Here is an 18,086-nt window from a genome sequence, read left to right as displayed (position 1 = left end):
TTATCTCCTTCTCCTGGCAACACCCCCTTGCCACTCCCACCTGGTTTTCACAGAATGCATATGAGATGCTAGAGATCAGCTTTCCATGCTTTGTATTCTGACAGACAGAGTACGTTCCAGATAATTTGCAAGTTCTGCATATTCCTTTCCAGAAAGCCAAGGAGCACTGCAGACAGAGAAGAGACACTTTGGCTTTTCCAAACAATTGCTAATCTTAATGCAGAGCTCCTAGACTGGACTGGACAGAACAGGACAGCCTGGTATATCTCCACTGAGTTTTTGCAGCCAGCTGATAGAAATCAGGAACTGCTGTAGGTGACTGTATTCAGGCTGGAATTAATCTACCTGCTTGCCTGAGGGCCCTAGAGTGCTGATGCTTCTGGTAGAAAAGCTCTGGAGAGCCGTGGCAGCACCAGGAAAAAAAATCAGGGGGAGGGTGCAGAAGGGGCATAGTATATTTCTAGTTGGGTGAATTGTGCCCCCACGTGTTAAGATCTCTGAAAGAAACAGAATAGTACAGTGGTACCTCGGTTCTCGAACGTCTCTGTTGACGAACTTTTTGGAATCCGAACGCCGAAAACCCGGAAGTAAATAATAATAATAATAATAATAATAATAATTTAATAATTTATTATTTGTACCCTGCCCATCTGTCACTCTGGGCAGCTTCCAACAAATATTAAAATACATTAAAATATCACAGATTAAAAACTTCCCTAAACAGGGCTGCCTTCAGAACATGCATAAAATCGATTCTGTTACAAGATAGATACCAACTGGGATACATTTTTTAGAAGGCAGGTTGAAAGAGGAATGTCAGCAAAACAGCGAAACAGCCATGTTGATATTTAATGAGATACCAGTATATAAATAATTTTTTAATTTTTTTTTAATTGTCTTTTGTGTTCTTTAACAGTGTCTGGGTTTTCTTTCTTTTTTCTTTTAGATGAACTGATTTACCAAGCACAATCACCAGACGAAGGCGCTCTAGTGACTGCTGCCAGGAACTTTGGCTTCATCTTCAAGTCTCGAACTCCTAAGACCATCACAGTGGAAGAAATGGGGAAAGTTGTCACTTACCAGCTGTTGGCAATTTTGGATTTCAATAACACCAGGAAAAGAATGTCTGTGATAGGTACCAAATGCAAATCCCCCTTCCCCCTTGTTTTATATTTGTATTTTGAAAGCATGTTGGCAGTAACAGAGCATTGACTTTCCTGGGATTGATTCCCCCGCTCAGCACATTGACATGAGAGCTGTGTGATCCTGGTTCGTATGAAAGAGGTTGGGAAGGGCTTGACTTGGTTGGGAACTGTTGGCATCCGTATGTCTCGAGAGTCAAAGGAGTGGGGCTTCCTTTATTGGAGTAGCATTACTTGGTGGCAGCAGAGGCAGGAACAGGACAGGGCCGTGTTGTTGTTATTGTAGATCACTCTCCAACAAGTGTTCTCATAGTAGTCAGCATTTGAATATAAAATAGTGGGTGGCACTGTGGTCAAAACCACTGAGCCTCTTGGGCTTGCCGATCAGAATGTTGGCGGTTCGAATCCCCGCAACGGGGTGTGCTTTTTGCTGTGTCACAGCTTCTGCCAACCTAGCAGTTCGAAAGCATGCCAGTGCAAGTAGATAAATAGGTACCGCTGCAGTAGGAAGGTAAATGGTGTGTCCATGCGCTCTGGTTTCTGTCATGATTCTCCGTTGCGCCATAAGTGGTTTAGTCATGCTGGCCACATGACCTGGAAAGCTGTCTGCTGACAAACGCTGGCTCCCTCGGCCTGAAAGTGAGATGAGCGCTGCAACCCCATAGTCGCCTTTGACTGGACGTAACCGTCCAGGTGTCCTTTCCCTTTTTTACCTTATAAAATACAAAATAAAGCCTCAGGAATTAAACCATGCAGTTGCTGTTTCTGGAGAAGGCCTAGCCAGTTGCCATGCACCTCCATTTTAAATATTTTGATCCCTTTTAATAATATAAGCTATACAGTGGTACCTCAGGTTAAGAACTTAATTTGTTATGGAGGTCCGTTCTTAACCTGAAACTGTTCTTAACCTGAGGTACCACTTTAGCTAATGGGGCCACCTGCTGCCACCACGCGATTTCTGTTCTCATCCTGAAGCAAAGCTCTTAACCCGAGGTACTATTTCTGGGTTAGCAGAGTCTGTAACCTGAAGCATCTGTAACCTGAAGCATCTGTAACCCAAGGTACCACTGTAGTTGGACCCAAAGATGCTCTTGAGGTGCCCTCGATTTTTACTGCTTTCCCTTCAACTGCACAACAGATTGTTGCACACTAGGCATCGCAAAGTTACCAGAAACCTGCTTATGGATTCTCTTGTGCAACGATGTTCTGCTGGTGCAAAAAGTTTGCTGATGGAAGAAGTATACCATTAAGTATACTTTCATTTAGCACCACACTGAATAAAACCCAATGACTTTTTTGGCTACAAAAAGGCAACACATCAGATGTTTCTTATCCCACCATTGGGATTATGGAAGCCTTTAAACATCAGCTGGGCAAACATCATTCACATGGGTTAAATAATAATATAAGGCTTATTACTTTCTTTAGCAATATTCTGGAAGCTTTTCTCTGCTAGCCAAATTGTGATAGCAAAGAAGTGACAGGCATCTCTTATGGCTAATAAATGCACAATAAAAACCCCTCACAGCTTTTGTCGTCGTTGTTTCAATTAAAAAAAGAGAAGAAAAGTTTGGATAATTATCCAAAGGATATAAACTATACAAGGGAACTGTCACGGCTGAGAAATCTTCCTTTCAAATTGATGGCTGATGGTGTTTAAAGAACAAAGTGTAAAAATAGCCTATAGAGTGAAAACTGCCATACTGAGCCAGGCTCTGACTCTTCTGTATAAACCAACCGCTGCTTTGTTTATCCTGACAATGAGGAAGCATATTTGTACACTGCTCCTGGCTCAAAATATACCCCACCCTCGTTTCTTCGTGTCCTCTCTTCCCCCGACATCGAGAAAGTTCCGTTAGCAGCCGTAAATTAGCAACGCATAAAGCTACAACATTGCACCATATCAAATGGCAACGGTGCAGTTAGGTAATTTTAGTTTCTGAACTGAATGGTCTTTTGGGGGGGGGGTGTTGTTCCTTTGGATAGTAGCATACCCACCCCTGCCTTACAGTAACCCCTTGTGGGAATTGATTACTGCTCTAAGAAGGAAAATTAAGAATAGAAAATGGTGACTTTTTAAGAAGACAAGAAGAAGAAGAAGAGTTTGGATTTGATATCCCGCTTTTCACTACCCGAAGGAGTCTCAAAGCGGCTAACATTCACCTTTCCCTTCCTCCCCCACAACAAACACTCTGTGAGGTGAGTGGGGCTGAGAGACTTCAAAGAAGTGTGACTAGCCCAAGGTCACCCAGCAGCTGCATGTGGAGGAGTGGAGACGCGAACCCGGTTCACCAGATTACTAGTCCACCGCTCTTAACCACTACACCACACTGGCTCTCAAGCTGTCTTTATGAACTGATCGATGCAATATTCCACACACCGTGGTAATAATAAAGTCTTCACAGTTGTTTTTGTTGTTCTCTCTTCATTTCCCAGTTCAAAACCCCGATGGACAGATAAGGCTTTATTCAAAGGGAGCAGATACTATTTTATATGAAAGGCTTCATTCATCTAGCAAAGCTCTCATGTCTTTAACGTCAGACCATCTTGCGGTAGGTCCATATTGTTTACAAGCCAATGCAAGGGATTTATTGAGTATAAATGAAAAAAGACTTTGGCATGCTTCACCCAAACTGATGGTAAAATATTTTTGGGTCGTATTACTTCTGACCGAGGTGGGAAGGCACTTGATTGAATGCTGTCCCCTTCAGTCCTACCCTGGCCGTAAAACCTAGCATAGTATGGAGAAGGCTAGCCTAGAATTCTTCTCCCAGAAATCCTTCCTAGGTACAGGATTCCTTTGTGGGAGAACATTAAATCATACAATTATTTGCCTTCAGCTTAAAGTGGCATAGACCAGACTTAGTTTTGCTGCATTCTCAGGTAAAGTAGAGTAAGCCATAAGCACAGTTTTGAATATTTTCTGGAGTAGGATTTTTTCATTTGTAATTATTGCTTTTCAGTACACCCTTCAAAGCACCTATTGCTCAGTTCTTCTGAACTAAAACGACCTTTTAAGGAGAACCTCCCCCGCCGAAAAGTTCTTATTTTCTTAAAGGAAAAAGGATTTTTTTTTTTAAGTGTCTTCATTTAACACGAACCATTCTACAATTCTATAACCAAAATAAGCCTTTGACATTTAGTATACAATATGTGGATTTAGTAATATTGGTTACAAACAGAACCATTTTTTCCTTTGTAATGGAGCTCTTTTGGCTTTATTTTAATCTTCTCCAGGATGTTTTTTTAAATGAAGGTTAAAATCACAAACATTTTGAATCTTGCATTTAAAATACAGAGACCTTGAATTTTCTTACACTGACCCAGCAAAGTTTATGGAATAGATTTATGTGAAAACAGAACAACTCTTCCAGACCTCTCATGTTTTCATAGTCAGCTAAATTGATTCTGTGGCTTTTATATTTTACCTTGTTCAGATTCCTCTTTTCTTATAATTATTAATTTTGAATACTACAAGAAGAAATGCTAAAAATGTTAATAGAGTGTTATAAACCATTCACATTTTCAGCTCGCAAGGTCAAAATCCAATGTGTTTGCAATTTTCATAGCAAAAGCCAAATTTGCTGGGTTTTGAAAGAAATTCATACTGCTTATATATAAATTAACCAAAATATATTTTGGATAATAAAACAAAATGACTTGCTATTTGCAGTTTATAAGATGGCTCCAAGTGAAATTACTGTTGTCAGAACAATAAACCTCAGCATTCGAGGAATGGGTGTTTATGGGAATTCATAATTTTATAATGGAAATACAATAGAAGAAGGTCTAAATTAGCTGGCATGCATCTCTGAGCATTTAGCGCACCAGATGTTCAGATTTTGATATTTGTATGCTTGACTTTGCTTTGTGTGTGTGTGTTTTGCTTCATGTAGTTTTCACATACTATTTGTCAAGTTCAGAGTTGGTTTCTTCTTATGTTTAGGAAATAGTAATAATAGCAATAATGATAATGATAAGTGGTATCCAATGCCATCATTCTGTTAACACAAGGGTTTATGCTTGCACAATGGAAACTTAACTCCCTCTCATTGCCCTGCATGCATTCTGCACCCTCCCCAAATCTGCTCCCAAGGCTTTCTTGATACTTCCCAAACAGATTTAGGGGGCAATGAGAGGTGGAGGAAGGTTTTGTTGCACAAGCAGAAATCATTGCGCTAACAGAATGTGTGAGTCAGCAGAATTCAATGGCCAGGTTGCTCACCGGAGCAAGACGATTTGAGCATATTACACTGATCCTGGTCTGACTGCACTGGCTACCAATTAGTTTCCAGGTCCAATTCGAAGTGCTGCTTTTGACCTATAAAGCCTTAAATGGCTCAGGACTGCCATAACTCAAGGACCGCCTCTTTCCATATGAACCTACCCGGACCATGAGATCATCTTCTGAGGCCCTCCTTCGTGTGCCTCCTCCTCGAGAGGTCCGAAGGGTGGCAACACGAGAACGGGCCTTCTCCGCAGTGGCTCCCCGTCTGTGGAATTCTCTCCCCAGGGAAGTTCATGTGGCCCCTTCATTATTCACCTTTAGGCACCAGGCAAAAAAGTTCCTCTTTAACCAGGCCTTTGGTTGATCTGATTTACATCCTATGCCCTTTTAAAATGTGTTTGGTGGGGGGGGGGGTTATTGGGTTGCTGTTTTTATTTTTATTAGGTGTTTAGTGGTTTTCTATCTTGATTTTATTCTGTGAACTGCCCTGAGACCCCCAGGTATACGGCAGTATATAAATGCAATAAATAAAATAAAATAGAAAATATTTTGGATAGAAATCACTAACTTTACAGTGTGCAGAGCACTCCATGTACATTATCTCACCATAGTCGTTGCAGCCACCCTGCAGTATTATTATATTCATATTGCATATGTGGGGAGAGGCTAAAGGAGAGTGGCTTGCCCAAAGCCACTGAGAGAGTTTGCGGCAGAGGTGATATATGAACTGATAACTTCCTGATTCACAGTTCAGTCTCTGCAATAGCTAACTTTGCAGACCTAGGGCATTGCTTGTGATGCAGCTCCTTTGCTGAAGCTTAGATGGTGTGGGGCTGGTTGTTGCTTTGATGAGTGTGCTTTGTATGTTTCCTCAAGTTCTCTAATTGAAGCAGTGGGGTTTAGTCCACAAGGACAAACAGGAGACAGTTTTGCCCTGGTAGAACTCAGTAGGGAGGAACAAAATAGAAAATTCTTTCCAGTAGCACCTTAGAGACCAGCTGAGTTTGTTCTTGGTATGAGCTTTCATGTGCATGCACACTTCTTCAGATACACTGAAACAGAAGTCACTAGATCCTTAAATATAGTGAGGGAGTGGGGAGGGGTATTACTCAGAAGGGTGGTGGGAATGGGTGATCAGTTGATAGGTGTGGAAAACCTGTTGACGACTCTTAACGGCAGTAGGGAGGGAGATGGAGACAAACCTTGAGTTACCAGTAGTTGGTTTCACTAGTCATTGGTCTCCAGTGTTGGTCTCCATTGACTTCTGGAAAACCCTGAATGGAAGACTGGTAGGGTAGAAATTTATTAAATAAATACATAAATCAGTTTCCACCAATCAAGTTGCTGGGACTTCAGCTTTCCTAAATGACTGCTGAAATCTGGATCCTAGCAGCCCAGATCAGAACTACCATATTTTCCCGTGTATAAGACTAGGTTTTCCCCCTTAAAAATAATGTGCAAATTTGGGGGCGTCTTATACACAAATAGTTCTTTCCCCATTTTCTTAAATTGGAGTCCCCCAAAATAGGGGGCATCTTATACATGGGGGGGGGCGTCTTATAGATGGAAAAATACGGTAACCATAATTTTGCGTGTGCAGTTTTTCACAGAAAACGAGAATCAACTGTTGAAGTTCCGCTTTGAAGGAACTGTAGGTGTAGGAAGGGGGCGGGTCTTTGCAGTTTCACGTCAGAATACAGTGGTACCTCACAAGACGAATGCCTTGCTAGACGAAAAACTCGCTAGACGAAAGGCATTTGCTAACGAAAGGGTGACTCGCAAGACGAATTTCCCTATGGGCGTGACTCACAAGACGAAAAATGTTGCTTTTTTTTTTGTCAAACCGCGCTTCCCCCGTCCGTGCTTCGCAAGACGAAATTTTCGCTAGACGACAGCACTCGCAGAACGAATTAATTTCGTCTTGCGAGGCACCACTGTAACTTACACTAGGATATTGCCTTGAAATTTAGCATCTTTTGTGACTTCATAACTTAAAAGGAGGGGAGGGCAGAGTGTGGAATAAAAGGCTGTTTTAATTAGCACACCTCTTACAACATGTTTGTATTTTTGTTCTGGACAAATAATAGGAGTTTGCTGGAGAAGGCCTTCGGACTTTAGTTCTGGCTTACAAAAATGTGGATGAAGAGCAATTTCAGGAGTGGCTTGAAGTTTATCAGAAGGCCAGCAGTTTGCAAGATAATAGGGATGAACTGCTCGCTTCAGCATATGAAAGCATCGAGAGAGACCTGAAGGTATGCAAATCAACTTGCAGGGGGAAATATTTTGTGTATTTACTTGAGTTAATTATTCTATTCGCCTGGTGCCTTTCCATTAGAAAAATTGATCAAGGTGACATTTCTTTTAGATAAATGAAACAATTAAAATGCATTTTAAAAAATCAAAACAACAATAAACATACAAAACACTGAATCATCACTTTAAAGTCCAGAATGGGCATGACCTACAGGTGAATCTCGAAAAATTAGAATATCGTGGAAAAGTCCCTTTATGTAAGCAATTGTTTTCATTAGCTACTGGAGTTTAATAAATGAGATAGACACATGACATGCAAAGCGAGATATGTCAAGCCTTTGTTTGTTATAACAGCTGATGAAAACCCCAAAGTTGAAATTGTTAATTTGGGGTTCTCATCAGCTGTACGCCATAATCACCACAATTATAACAAATAAAGGCTTCACATATCTCGCTTTGCATGTCATGAGTCTATCTCATATATTAGTTTCACCTTTTAAGTTGAATTACTGAAAGAAATGAACCTTTCCACAATATTCTAATTTTTCGAGTTTCACCTGTATTAGGCAAACCTTGGACTGGAAAATATTTAACAAATAAAAAGGACATCAGATTTACATAGGGCATCACAGGTTATTTCCAAGTTGGGTTAAGACTGTAAGAAGGTAAAGGTAAAAAAAAAGCTCAACAACTTTGACCTGAAACCCCCCAAAAGTCAATAACCTTGACTTTCCTCCCTAAAAAAGCTCAACAACTGTGACCTGAACCTCTGCCAGATTTTTATTCTGTGAGTAGATCGCGGTCTCTTGGGAGTTGGACGTCCCTGGAGTATAGGAAGCTATCTTGCACTGAGTCGAACCTTTGCTCCATCTAGCTCAATATTATCTAAAGCAGGAGGTGGCAGCCTTCTTAGACCCATCAACACATTTGGATTTTTGAGTGAGTGCCATAGGTGTCACCTCCTCTGGTCATTTTTCTCCCCCTCACCCAGAATAGTCCCCACCCCAGCGCATATCGAGACAAGGGACCTGGGTAAAATATCCCTGTAAGACTCAAGGTGTTGTTATGGGAGTTTACATTATGCTGAGAAGTTTGAAATTATATCACCAATGAAAGGCATGTTGCCCAGAGCTCATGCTTATTTGTTAACATTTTTCAACTGATCTATTCTGCTTCCTCACGAAGCTATTGGGAGCCACAGCTATAGAAGATAAATTGCAAGAAGGAGTTTCAGAAACCATTGAACGCTTATCGCTAGCAAACATTAAGATCTGGGTACTAACGGGAGACAAACAAGGTAGGTTTTCATTTTTATGTATCAACTGATTCTCTGTGGAGGGATATCAGAAGGGCTTCAATCCAGTGAACATGTTTATTTTCAAATGTGGTGCAATGGTGAGAGGAGTGGTTCCCAACTTTTTTTTGGCCATACCCCACCTAAGCATCTCTAAAATCCTGATGCCAAATTATAATATAATTACTAATACCAATCATTCAGATGCCAAATTGAAATAACACCCGTCAGGATAAATACATGCACAAGTTCTTCTTGCTTCTTCCTTCATGAGATCCTGCCCATCTCTCTTGCTTTTTTAGAAACGGCTATGAACATTGGTTATTCCTGCAACATGCTTACTGATGCCATGGATGAGATTTTCATAGTAGAGGGTCACACAAAAGCAGAAGTATGTGAAGAACTAAGGTAAAACTATTATAAAGCAATTATTGGGTTGTACTCAAAATATCTTACTTGTTTCTTTGTTCTCCTGTTCCTCACTAGAAAGTCCTAAATGTTCAAGGTGGTGTCAGGTGTTACAATACCTTCAGCTGAAAAGGGGAAATGCATGTCGTCTTCTTCTTTGATGATCACTTGTAGCAGAGTAAGATTGTCTTCCTGACTGTGGAGGCCAATTCTGGATGCACATGTCCTTCCACAGTGGGGCATAGGTTTCCAGGCAGGTCATGGTGAGGGTTTGCCAAGCGTGTCTCCCTCTTAGCTCATTTCTCCCTTTCGTCCTGAGTTCAAGGATCTTCAAAGCCCATGACACCTTTGGTAAAGGCTGTTCTCCAATTGGAGTGCTCGCAGGCCAGTGTTCCCCAGTTGTCGGTGTTTATAGTACATTTTTTAAGATTTGCCTTGAGAGACCCTTTAAACCTCTTTTGTTGACCACCAGCATTACACTTTCCATTTTTAAGTTCGGAATAGAGTAGTTGCTTTGGAAGATGGTAATCAGGCATCCGAACAACATGACCAGTCCAATGAAATTGATGTTGAAGAACAATTGCTTGATCATTGCATGTATCCTTTATGGGGAGATATGCAGGCTTGAAACATTTAGAGAGCCTACACATTTCTCAGCACAAATTCCTTGTTTGAAAAGAACAACATTGGTGGAAACTGAAAATGTGTGTCCACGTGTATATTAAACTTTTGCCACGTGCTGTAATATCTGAAACTACCCTCTCCTTGTGCCAGCAATTGCTGACTTGCTGGTTTCTGGAAAACAGACTTGGGCTTTAAGTGGCCAATGGTTGGGGCTGCAAGCTAGAAAAGAGTTTAGTTTTGCTTTTACTTTGATATACAAGATATTGAGTTTCAATAGTTTAATGGTGGATTTTTCAAACTAATTCTATGGTATTTGATGAAGTTGGCTATACAGGTGAAACTCAAAAAATTAGAATATCATGGAAAAGTCAATTTATGTGAGCAATTGTTTTCATTAGCTACTGGAGTTTAATATATGATATAGACACATGACATGCAAAGTGAGATATGTCAAGCCTTTATTTGTTATAATTGTGATGATTATGGCGTACAGCTGGTGAGAACCCCAAATTAACAATTTCAGTTTGGGGGTTTTCAATCAGTTGTACGCCATAATCATCATAATTATAACCCGGCATTTCTATAGGCCAAGTAGGCCTTCCTTAAAGCTTCCTTCTTTGTACGGCACTCTTGATCAAACCAACAACGCCCTTTAGCAATTTGAGGCTTGCTTGCTGGGTTTATACTAACGGAGACCACATCCTGCAGGGACTCAATAAGATTTTCGTAAGCCGTCAGGGAGGATTCTGTAGATGAATTGTTGATAATAATTGATCTTAACTTAATTACTGTTAGTAGATTCAGTCTATTCTATTATAACAAATAAAGGCTTGACATATCTCGCTTTGCATGTCATGAGTCTATCTCATATATTAGTTTCACCTTTTAAGTTGAATTACTGAAAGAAATGAACCTTTTCACGATATTCAAATTTTTCGAGTTTCACCTGTAGCTGCAAATGTTGAGGCTGTGGCCAACGTTTTTCCTCATACCATATTTTTCTTTGTGTATGCCTTGAGAAAAAAAAATGCTAGTGGAGTAGGACATCTGGGCAGGGTTCTTGTGCCCGTAATTGGTGTTCCGTTTCCAGTTTTGCCGGAAATGGGTTTCTGGTTACAGAGGAACTCAAACTCAATTTCTCATAATCACCCGCAACAGTGTAAGAAAATCAGTGCTTGGGAAGTTCATTTTCAAAAGGAGTCAGCTCCAATTCACCCCCTAGTTCAATTGACAGTTTAGTTCATGATTCATTCACGTGATCCTTGGCATTTTGTCCCCCAGACTCCGCCTTTTGAATTTTACAAGCTGTTCTGCTAAGTATAAAATATACTTAAGAAGGCCAGAGTGGGGGACTCAACACATGCACACACAGAACCACAGTGTAAGGTGAACAATTGTTTCGTTTCAGTTACAGGTGGGTAGCCGTGTTGGTCTGCCATAGTCGAAACAGAATAGAAAATTCTTTCCAGTAGCACCTTAGAGACCAACTGAGTTTGTTCTTGGTATGAGCTTTCGTGTGCATGCACACTTCTTCAGATACACTGAAACAGAAGTCACCAGATCCTTAAATATAGTGAGGGAGTGGGGAGGGGTATTACTCAGAAGGGTGGTGGGAATGGGTGATCAGCTGATAGGTGTGGAAAACCTGTTGACGACTCTTAACGGCTGCAATTAGTCTTGTTTGTTTTCCTCAACAATTATAATCATTAAGCATAAACAGCAGCATCACTTTTCAGATAAGTAAAAATGGCAAATGCCAAAATCAAACACAGAGTTAAATACAATGAAATCGGTGTGTATGTGTGTATAATTGAATTAAAATTAAATTGGAATCAGAATCCCCAAAGTTCCACCGTAAAAGAAACTTTATTCATGTTCAGTGCACCTGGAAATTATGGAAACTGCTTTCAGGTGTAACTGAGATATAATTGATTTGAATTAGTTGATCTGAATTAGTTCATTTCAAGCCCTGTGTTAGAGACATTGGAACAAACAGTGAATGTGCTCATGGAGGATATAAGTAACATAAGAATCTAATTAGTGTAAATATTGTGGGATGTTGTTCATGAGTAGATCCATTGGCAGGCAGAGCCTGTGGCGTAGCGTGGGGGGTGCAGGGGGGCCGGCAGCACCGGGCGCAACATCTGGGGGGGCGCGCGCTCGCAGCTCTCTGTCACAGATGCCAAGGGCTTCAGAACCTGCGAGGCCCCTCGCCTTTGATTTGGGAACTTGGGCTGCTCCTAAGTGGAGGGGGAAGAAGTCCGGTTGCAGCTTCTTTCCCAATAGGAGTGCGATCCCGTTAAAGTGACTGGGAAATGGGCCAACGCGGGGCGAGGGGCGGGGCCGGCAACGTGCTATAAAGGCGCGAAGGCGTGTCTGGTGATGGCGCTTGGTGGCGTGCACGTGCGTGAGATTTCGGTGACGCGAGGAAGGCGAGTTGGTCTCGCTGCCGCCGCCTCCTCCTCCCCAACCGCCTCGCTCGGCTGCGCTGCTCGGCCGGTGCCCTGAGGGGACGTGGTGGGTAAGTAGCGGGCACGAGGCAGCTCTGGTGGTCAAGCGAGGGAAGAGGTTTGAAGGCGGCAAGAGGGAGGCTGGAGCGGCGGCGGCGGTTTTCTGAAGGGAGCCCCGTTGTCCCCGAGTCTGCAGGAGGAAGGAGCAGGCTCGCTTTCTGAGGCCGCCTTAGCGGGGTTTCCCTTCGGGAAGGGCTTGGCCTGGGGCTTCGCGGGAGGGCGGAATGAGGGGCGCTTCTCGCCGGCTGGTTTGCGTTTCTGACCTGCCCTGAAAAGGCAGCCCAGCGCCAGAGGGAGGCCCCATTGCTTCCCTAACAGCACTTCCCTGTTTCCCACTTGGCGTGTGTGTCCCCCCCGGCCACTCCCAGGAACAGAGAGTGTCGGAGGGACACCAGGCTCCAAGGCCTGGAGCCGCAGCTCGAATGGTAGAGTTCCCTGGGAATTCGCCCACCTCCAGCGGAGGTGGCGCTGGGTCCTGTGGGTGCGGATATCCTTGGCTGCTATTGTATTTTTGCTCGGTTTTTGTTTTTGTGTTGATTTTACTTAGTCTTTATTGAACTGTTAACATCGGCACATAGGTGCGTGTGTAAGAGAAGTAATAAACTGATTCAGCGTGTTCACCTACTGCTGGATAAATAGCGCCCATTCACAAGGCAAGCAGATGGTGTACAGGTGGCAGTTTAGGAATTGCGAGATTGCCATGGGTGTGAATTGTGAATATACGATATTGCACAGGTATGTGGACAACCACTGCCGTGAATTGTACACATGGTTTTGGAAGAGGGAATCTGCACTGGACAATGTCAATCTGATCTTGAAGGAAACTGTTAAGAAATAATTTCAGGGCTGGATGGACACCAGTTAAGTCTTCTGAGAAGAACCCGGATTCATGAGACTTGGAACACCATTTCAAAATGGAAGCAGATACATTGATTGTGATTCCTACTGACCCAGACTGGGAGACCATTTAAAGGCTCAGGAACCTGATATTTCACACACTGACCAAATGTCCCAAGGGCCCATGCTAGGTTACTACATTTGTAGATTTGTATTCATAGACCTGATGAAAATGTGGAGAATGTGTAATGCATGTTCGCACTCAATAAAGTGTTTGAAAATAAACTTGTATTTAGATGCATTTTACTTTAATTACATCAGTATTTTCATAACAAACAATATATGTGCTTAGGGGGTAAGGGTTTCTTTAGCTAATCTAGTGGAAGAGACTCAAGTGCTAAAATCCACGGGTTAGGGGGCGCAAATTACTTGCCTTGCCCCGGGTGCTGACAACCCACACTACGCCACTGGGCAGAGCGTCTGCCACTTGACACAAAACCCACCCCCCTTCAGTAGATCTATTCGTGTCACTAGGATGTTTACTTGCATGTATTCCTCTACTGTTTTTGTTTTGAAGACTTTGACCTTGACTAGAATCATTTTTTTAAAGTGAATTTGGGAGAAAGTGGTCTGTCTAGATGTTTGCTAGCTCTTTCTCTCGCCACAGTTCCTAGTGCTAAAAAGGCAAGCCATTTTTAAATTGAGCAAAGGCTTGTCTCTTCCACGATGGAGACTGCTGTGACAAAAATATCAAGCAAATATCTCTGGCTGTCTTCAAGGTTCTCCCATACAACTGAATATCTGTTTGTTGTGTTTCATAGATGCTTTTTCTTTTTTAAAGGAAAGCAAAAGATCTTATTTTGGGGCTGAGCAAGGACATTTCTGATGGACATGCTTATGATGAAAAGCTCCAAGAATCAACACAAAACTTGGAAGAAACTGTCGCTTCTGATTATGCCTTAGTAATAAATGGACATAGCCTTGTAAGTGAATCATTTCTGGACTTTTCCACTTTCTTTCCCGCTGCTAATAATCATGTGCTTTTGGTGTTCTAACCATGACAGATTCCTCTCCAAACTCCAAAATTATTTCACAAGAAAGTTAAACACAAGGGCTGACTGAGCTGTAAGGACCAATTAGATATGACATCTTAACTTTTGGATGGCTTTGTATAATGGAAATAAAATTAGTAACTTGGTCAGCTTTCCCCCCCCCCTTGTTTTAATGGTCTTGATTAGAAATTGACCCAATGGTATTGTTTAAGTACTTCTATGAGGGGAATATCACAAGCCATTGCAAATTACTTTTTTAAAAAAGCAACAGGCCGAGGCAAAATGGCGTTAAGGATGAATATATTCCTGATGTCTGCCGTTTGAGAGCACAGGCTGACCTGAAAGTCATTACTGTACCAAATTAATGTCATTAAGATGCCTCAAGTGGTTTCTCTAAATATCAGCTTTTACAGGGATACCAAAACACTTGGCTTTGATTAAGAAACCTGGTTCTTGTCATAACACGAGAAAAGCTTACTTTTATAGCTCTTCTTGTACGCTGGTAAGCTTCCAGATCTTGGAACAAATATCTGAAATGCTCTTCTGAATTGCAAAGGCCATTAAGAGCTGCAGTTGAACTTTGAATGTAACTTGTTGTATAGGGACATCCCGGGGGGGCGGGACGGGACTTGCTACAAGCACTTTGATCTTTTCGCCCTCCCTTTTACACTTATAAAAGAAATTATAAAGAGAAGCATCTCGTTAAGCACTTTTGAATAACAGAATATGAGGAGAAGGTCTCAACCCAACGAGAAGCACCAAAAAGAAGGAGTTATTACAAAGGCATGGGAGGTGGGAGCCCCAAATATAACTTGCATTTCTGCATCCCAGATGTTGTTAGATTCCATCACCCAGCAGCCGCAGCCATCATGGCCAAAATCTGGAGGCTGTTACATTGGCTACCTCTGGTTTAGAAGTTTGGTACTGTATGCGTTTGTGGCAGGCAAACTGAAGGCCAAACCACACCTGATGAAGGAAATTCGTATCTCAAAATCCTGTTTTGTTTTTAAATTCAAAAAAGGATGGGGAGGGGTGTTATCTGCTCATTCTCTCATGCAATTTCCACAATCTGAATCTGCCCCAGGCCTGCCTGTGCACTCCTTTTAAAAATGAAAAGTGTAACACTGTAAGCAGATGAAAACGTTAGCAGGATTTTAATAACACCTGTAACGCAACAAACACTATGGACAATATGCAATTGAAAAGGTTGACAATAGGACCCATGGAGGGGAGGGTGGGAAGTCTGGCGATTCAGAGAAATCTCTAAATATGGATATGTATTTGGTATTGTTCTAACTTTATACTTGAAAAACCAAATAAAAATTATTTCCAAAAAATAAAAGTGAAAAGTGTGTACAATACACACCAGCCTCTTGCATCAGGCATGACTGCTACCAATATTTTGCTACCTGAAGAAGAACATTGGCTTGAAACATGTGTAGGTTGGCTATTTTATAAACCAAACAGAGTTGCCATTTTTCTCCTCTCTGTGTGTGTTTCTAATGGTCACATACTTGATCAGGAGGTTGGTGGCAGTTGTGGCACTGTGCAGCTGTTGGTCACAATCCCGGGGGGGGGGCGCAAAATGACTTCGCCATGGTGACTTTGCCTCCCTAGCCGGCCACCAACCTGAAGTTTGAATTTGCCTTATCAGGGACAAGCAGGGTGTATGTGGACTGGAGTGGAGAAGTCTTCGCTGTGTGCGTGTGTTTTAACATTGTGTTTTGTTGTCATCTTTTCCATGGATATGCTCAGTATCTAACTTCATTTGCTTAGAAGATTGATTGTAATGTTCACCTTAATGATAGATTGTAATGTTCATGTCTTATTGCATGTTCTATGCTAAAGGTCCTCGACTCTGAAATGTCTTTCTTGGATTTTACTTGGAGAGACATTGCAAGGGATGTGTGCCTGCTAGAGGCTTATATCTCCCCCAAGAGGCTCGGTGGTTTAGACCAGTGTTTTTCAACCTTTTTTGGGCAAAGGCACACTTGTTTCATGAAAAAAATCACAAGGCACACCACCATTAGAAAATGTTAAAAAAATTAACTCTGTGCCTATATTGACTATATATAAAGTAATTTTCCCACGGCACACCAGGCAACATCTCGCGGCACACTAGTGTGCCGCGGAACAGTGGTTGAAAAACACTGGTTTAGACCACAGCGCCACCCATGTCCTGGAAGGTCGGCAGTTCGAATCCCTGAGAAAGAGTGAGTCCCCGTTGCTCTGTCCCAGCTCCTGCTAACCTAGCTGTTCGAAAGCATGCCAGTGCAAGTAGGTAAATACGTACCGCTGCGGCGGGAAGGTAAACAATGTTTCTGTGTGCTCTGGTTTCCGTCACGGTGTTCCGGTACGCCAGACTGGCTACCTCAGCCTGAAAGCAAGATGAGTGCCGCAACCCCATAGTCGCCTTTGACTGGACTTAACCATCCAGGGCTCCTTTACCTTTTTATATCTCCCCCACATAGCCCCAGCAATATATAGCAAAAAACCCAAAGCAACAAAAAAATTATGGGACGGAGTGTCATCAAACCAGTGCTGGATTACCCAATAAGCAGACAAAGCATGTGCTTAGAGCAGGGGCACTATATATATAAAGATGATGATGATGTTGAATAATAATAATAATAATAATAATAATAATAATAATAATAATAATAATAATAAATTGTGTGGCAGCCCTCAATGGGCTCTTGATTTGCAGCTGTTTAATGGATAACCCTTTCTGTTCGCAGGCTCATGCACTTGAGGCTGATCTGGAAAATGAGTTCGTGGAAGCTGCGTGTGCTTGTAAAACTGTGATCTGCTGCAGAGTCACTCCCTTGCAGAAAGCACAGGTTGTGGAGCTGGTTAGAAAGCACAAGAAAGCCATCACCTTGGCCATAGGAGATGGAGCCAACGATATTGGCATGATAAAAAGTAAGATGATAATTCTGTATCCTGGCTGGGAATGGTGAGGAAGTTCAGCTATTTATCACAACAAACTTCTTAAGTATACCCTCATGTGAATAGTGAAACTCTGGGGGAGAAAATCCCTTCCGCTTTGCTTTCAAAGGGAGTGATGCTAGGCACAGGAGGACTTGGGTCTATATGCATCCATTAGGGATGCAGGTGGCGCTGTGGTCTAAACCACTGAGCCTCTTGGACTTGCCGATCAGAAGGTCGGTGGTTCGAATCCCCACAACGGAGTGAGCTTCCATTGCTCTGTCCCAGCTTCTGCCAACCTAGCAGTTTAAAAGCACACCAGTGCAAGTAGATAAATAGGTACTGCTGTGGCGGGAAGGTAAACGGCGTTTATGTGCGCTCTGGCTTCCATCATGGTGTTCCGTTGTGCCAGAAGCAATGTAGTCATGCTAGACAATGTAGTCTGCGGACAAATGTTAGCTCCCTTGGCCTGAAAAGTGAGATGAGCGCCGCAACCCCATAGTCGCCTTTGACTGGACTTAGCCGTCCAGGGGTCCTTTACCTTTACCTATTAGGCCCTAGGACTCGCTTCCAAGTAAATGCATTTGGGATTGGTGTGCCAGGTGTTAAAGAGGATATGGCAGACTGAGATGCATATTGTGTAAGGAATGAAGGTAGCAGTGGTGCATGTTTGTAGTTTGTTAGTTGACTTTTTTTTTTTGCCTAAAGTGGATTTTGAAATGCATTTTAATTGGGTTTGCCAACTGAGAAATTCTGATGAAACCAAATAATAATAGGCATTTTGTGCAAATAAAGGTATCAAGCAGCCAA

At 42.2% G+C, this 18,086-nt stretch overlaps 1 protein-coding gene across 2 annotated transcripts in view; it reads left to right on the top strand.

Annotated features, from left to right (window-relative positions):
• The window catches only part of ATP8B4 (ATPase phospholipid transporting 8B4 (putative)), a 94,082-nt gene that overhangs the window by 63,828 nt on the left and 12,168 nt on the right, over positions 1 to 18,086 (top strand). For both annotated transcript variants that reach the window (XM_033167880.1, XM_033167881.1), the window contains 7 exons: positions 947 to 1,135; positions 3,579 to 3,694; positions 7,458 to 7,622; positions 8,809 to 8,920; positions 9,220 to 9,325; positions 14,138 to 14,279; positions 17,087 to 17,270. In XM_033167880.1, the coding sequence (XP_033023771.1) occupies positions 947 to 1,135; positions 3,579 to 3,694; positions 7,458 to 7,622; positions 8,809 to 8,920; positions 9,220 to 9,325; positions 14,138 to 14,279; positions 17,087 to 17,270 (1,014 nt within the window). The remainder of the gene's footprint in view (positions 1 to 946; positions 1,136 to 3,578; positions 3,695 to 7,457; positions 7,623 to 8,808; positions 8,921 to 9,219; positions 9,326 to 14,137; positions 14,280 to 17,086; positions 17,271 to 18,086) is intronic.

The sequence above is a fragment of the Lacerta agilis genome, chromosome 13 (assembly GCF_009819535.1).
Source record: "Lacerta agilis isolate rLacAgi1 chromosome 13, rLacAgi1.pri, whole genome shotgun sequence".
Lineage (NCBI taxonomy): Eukaryota > Metazoa > Chordata > Lepidosauria > Squamata > Lacertidae > Lacerta > Lacerta agilis.
The sequence above is the reverse complement of the archived record's forward strand: the minus strand, read 5'-3'. Positions and strand labels throughout refer to the sequence as shown.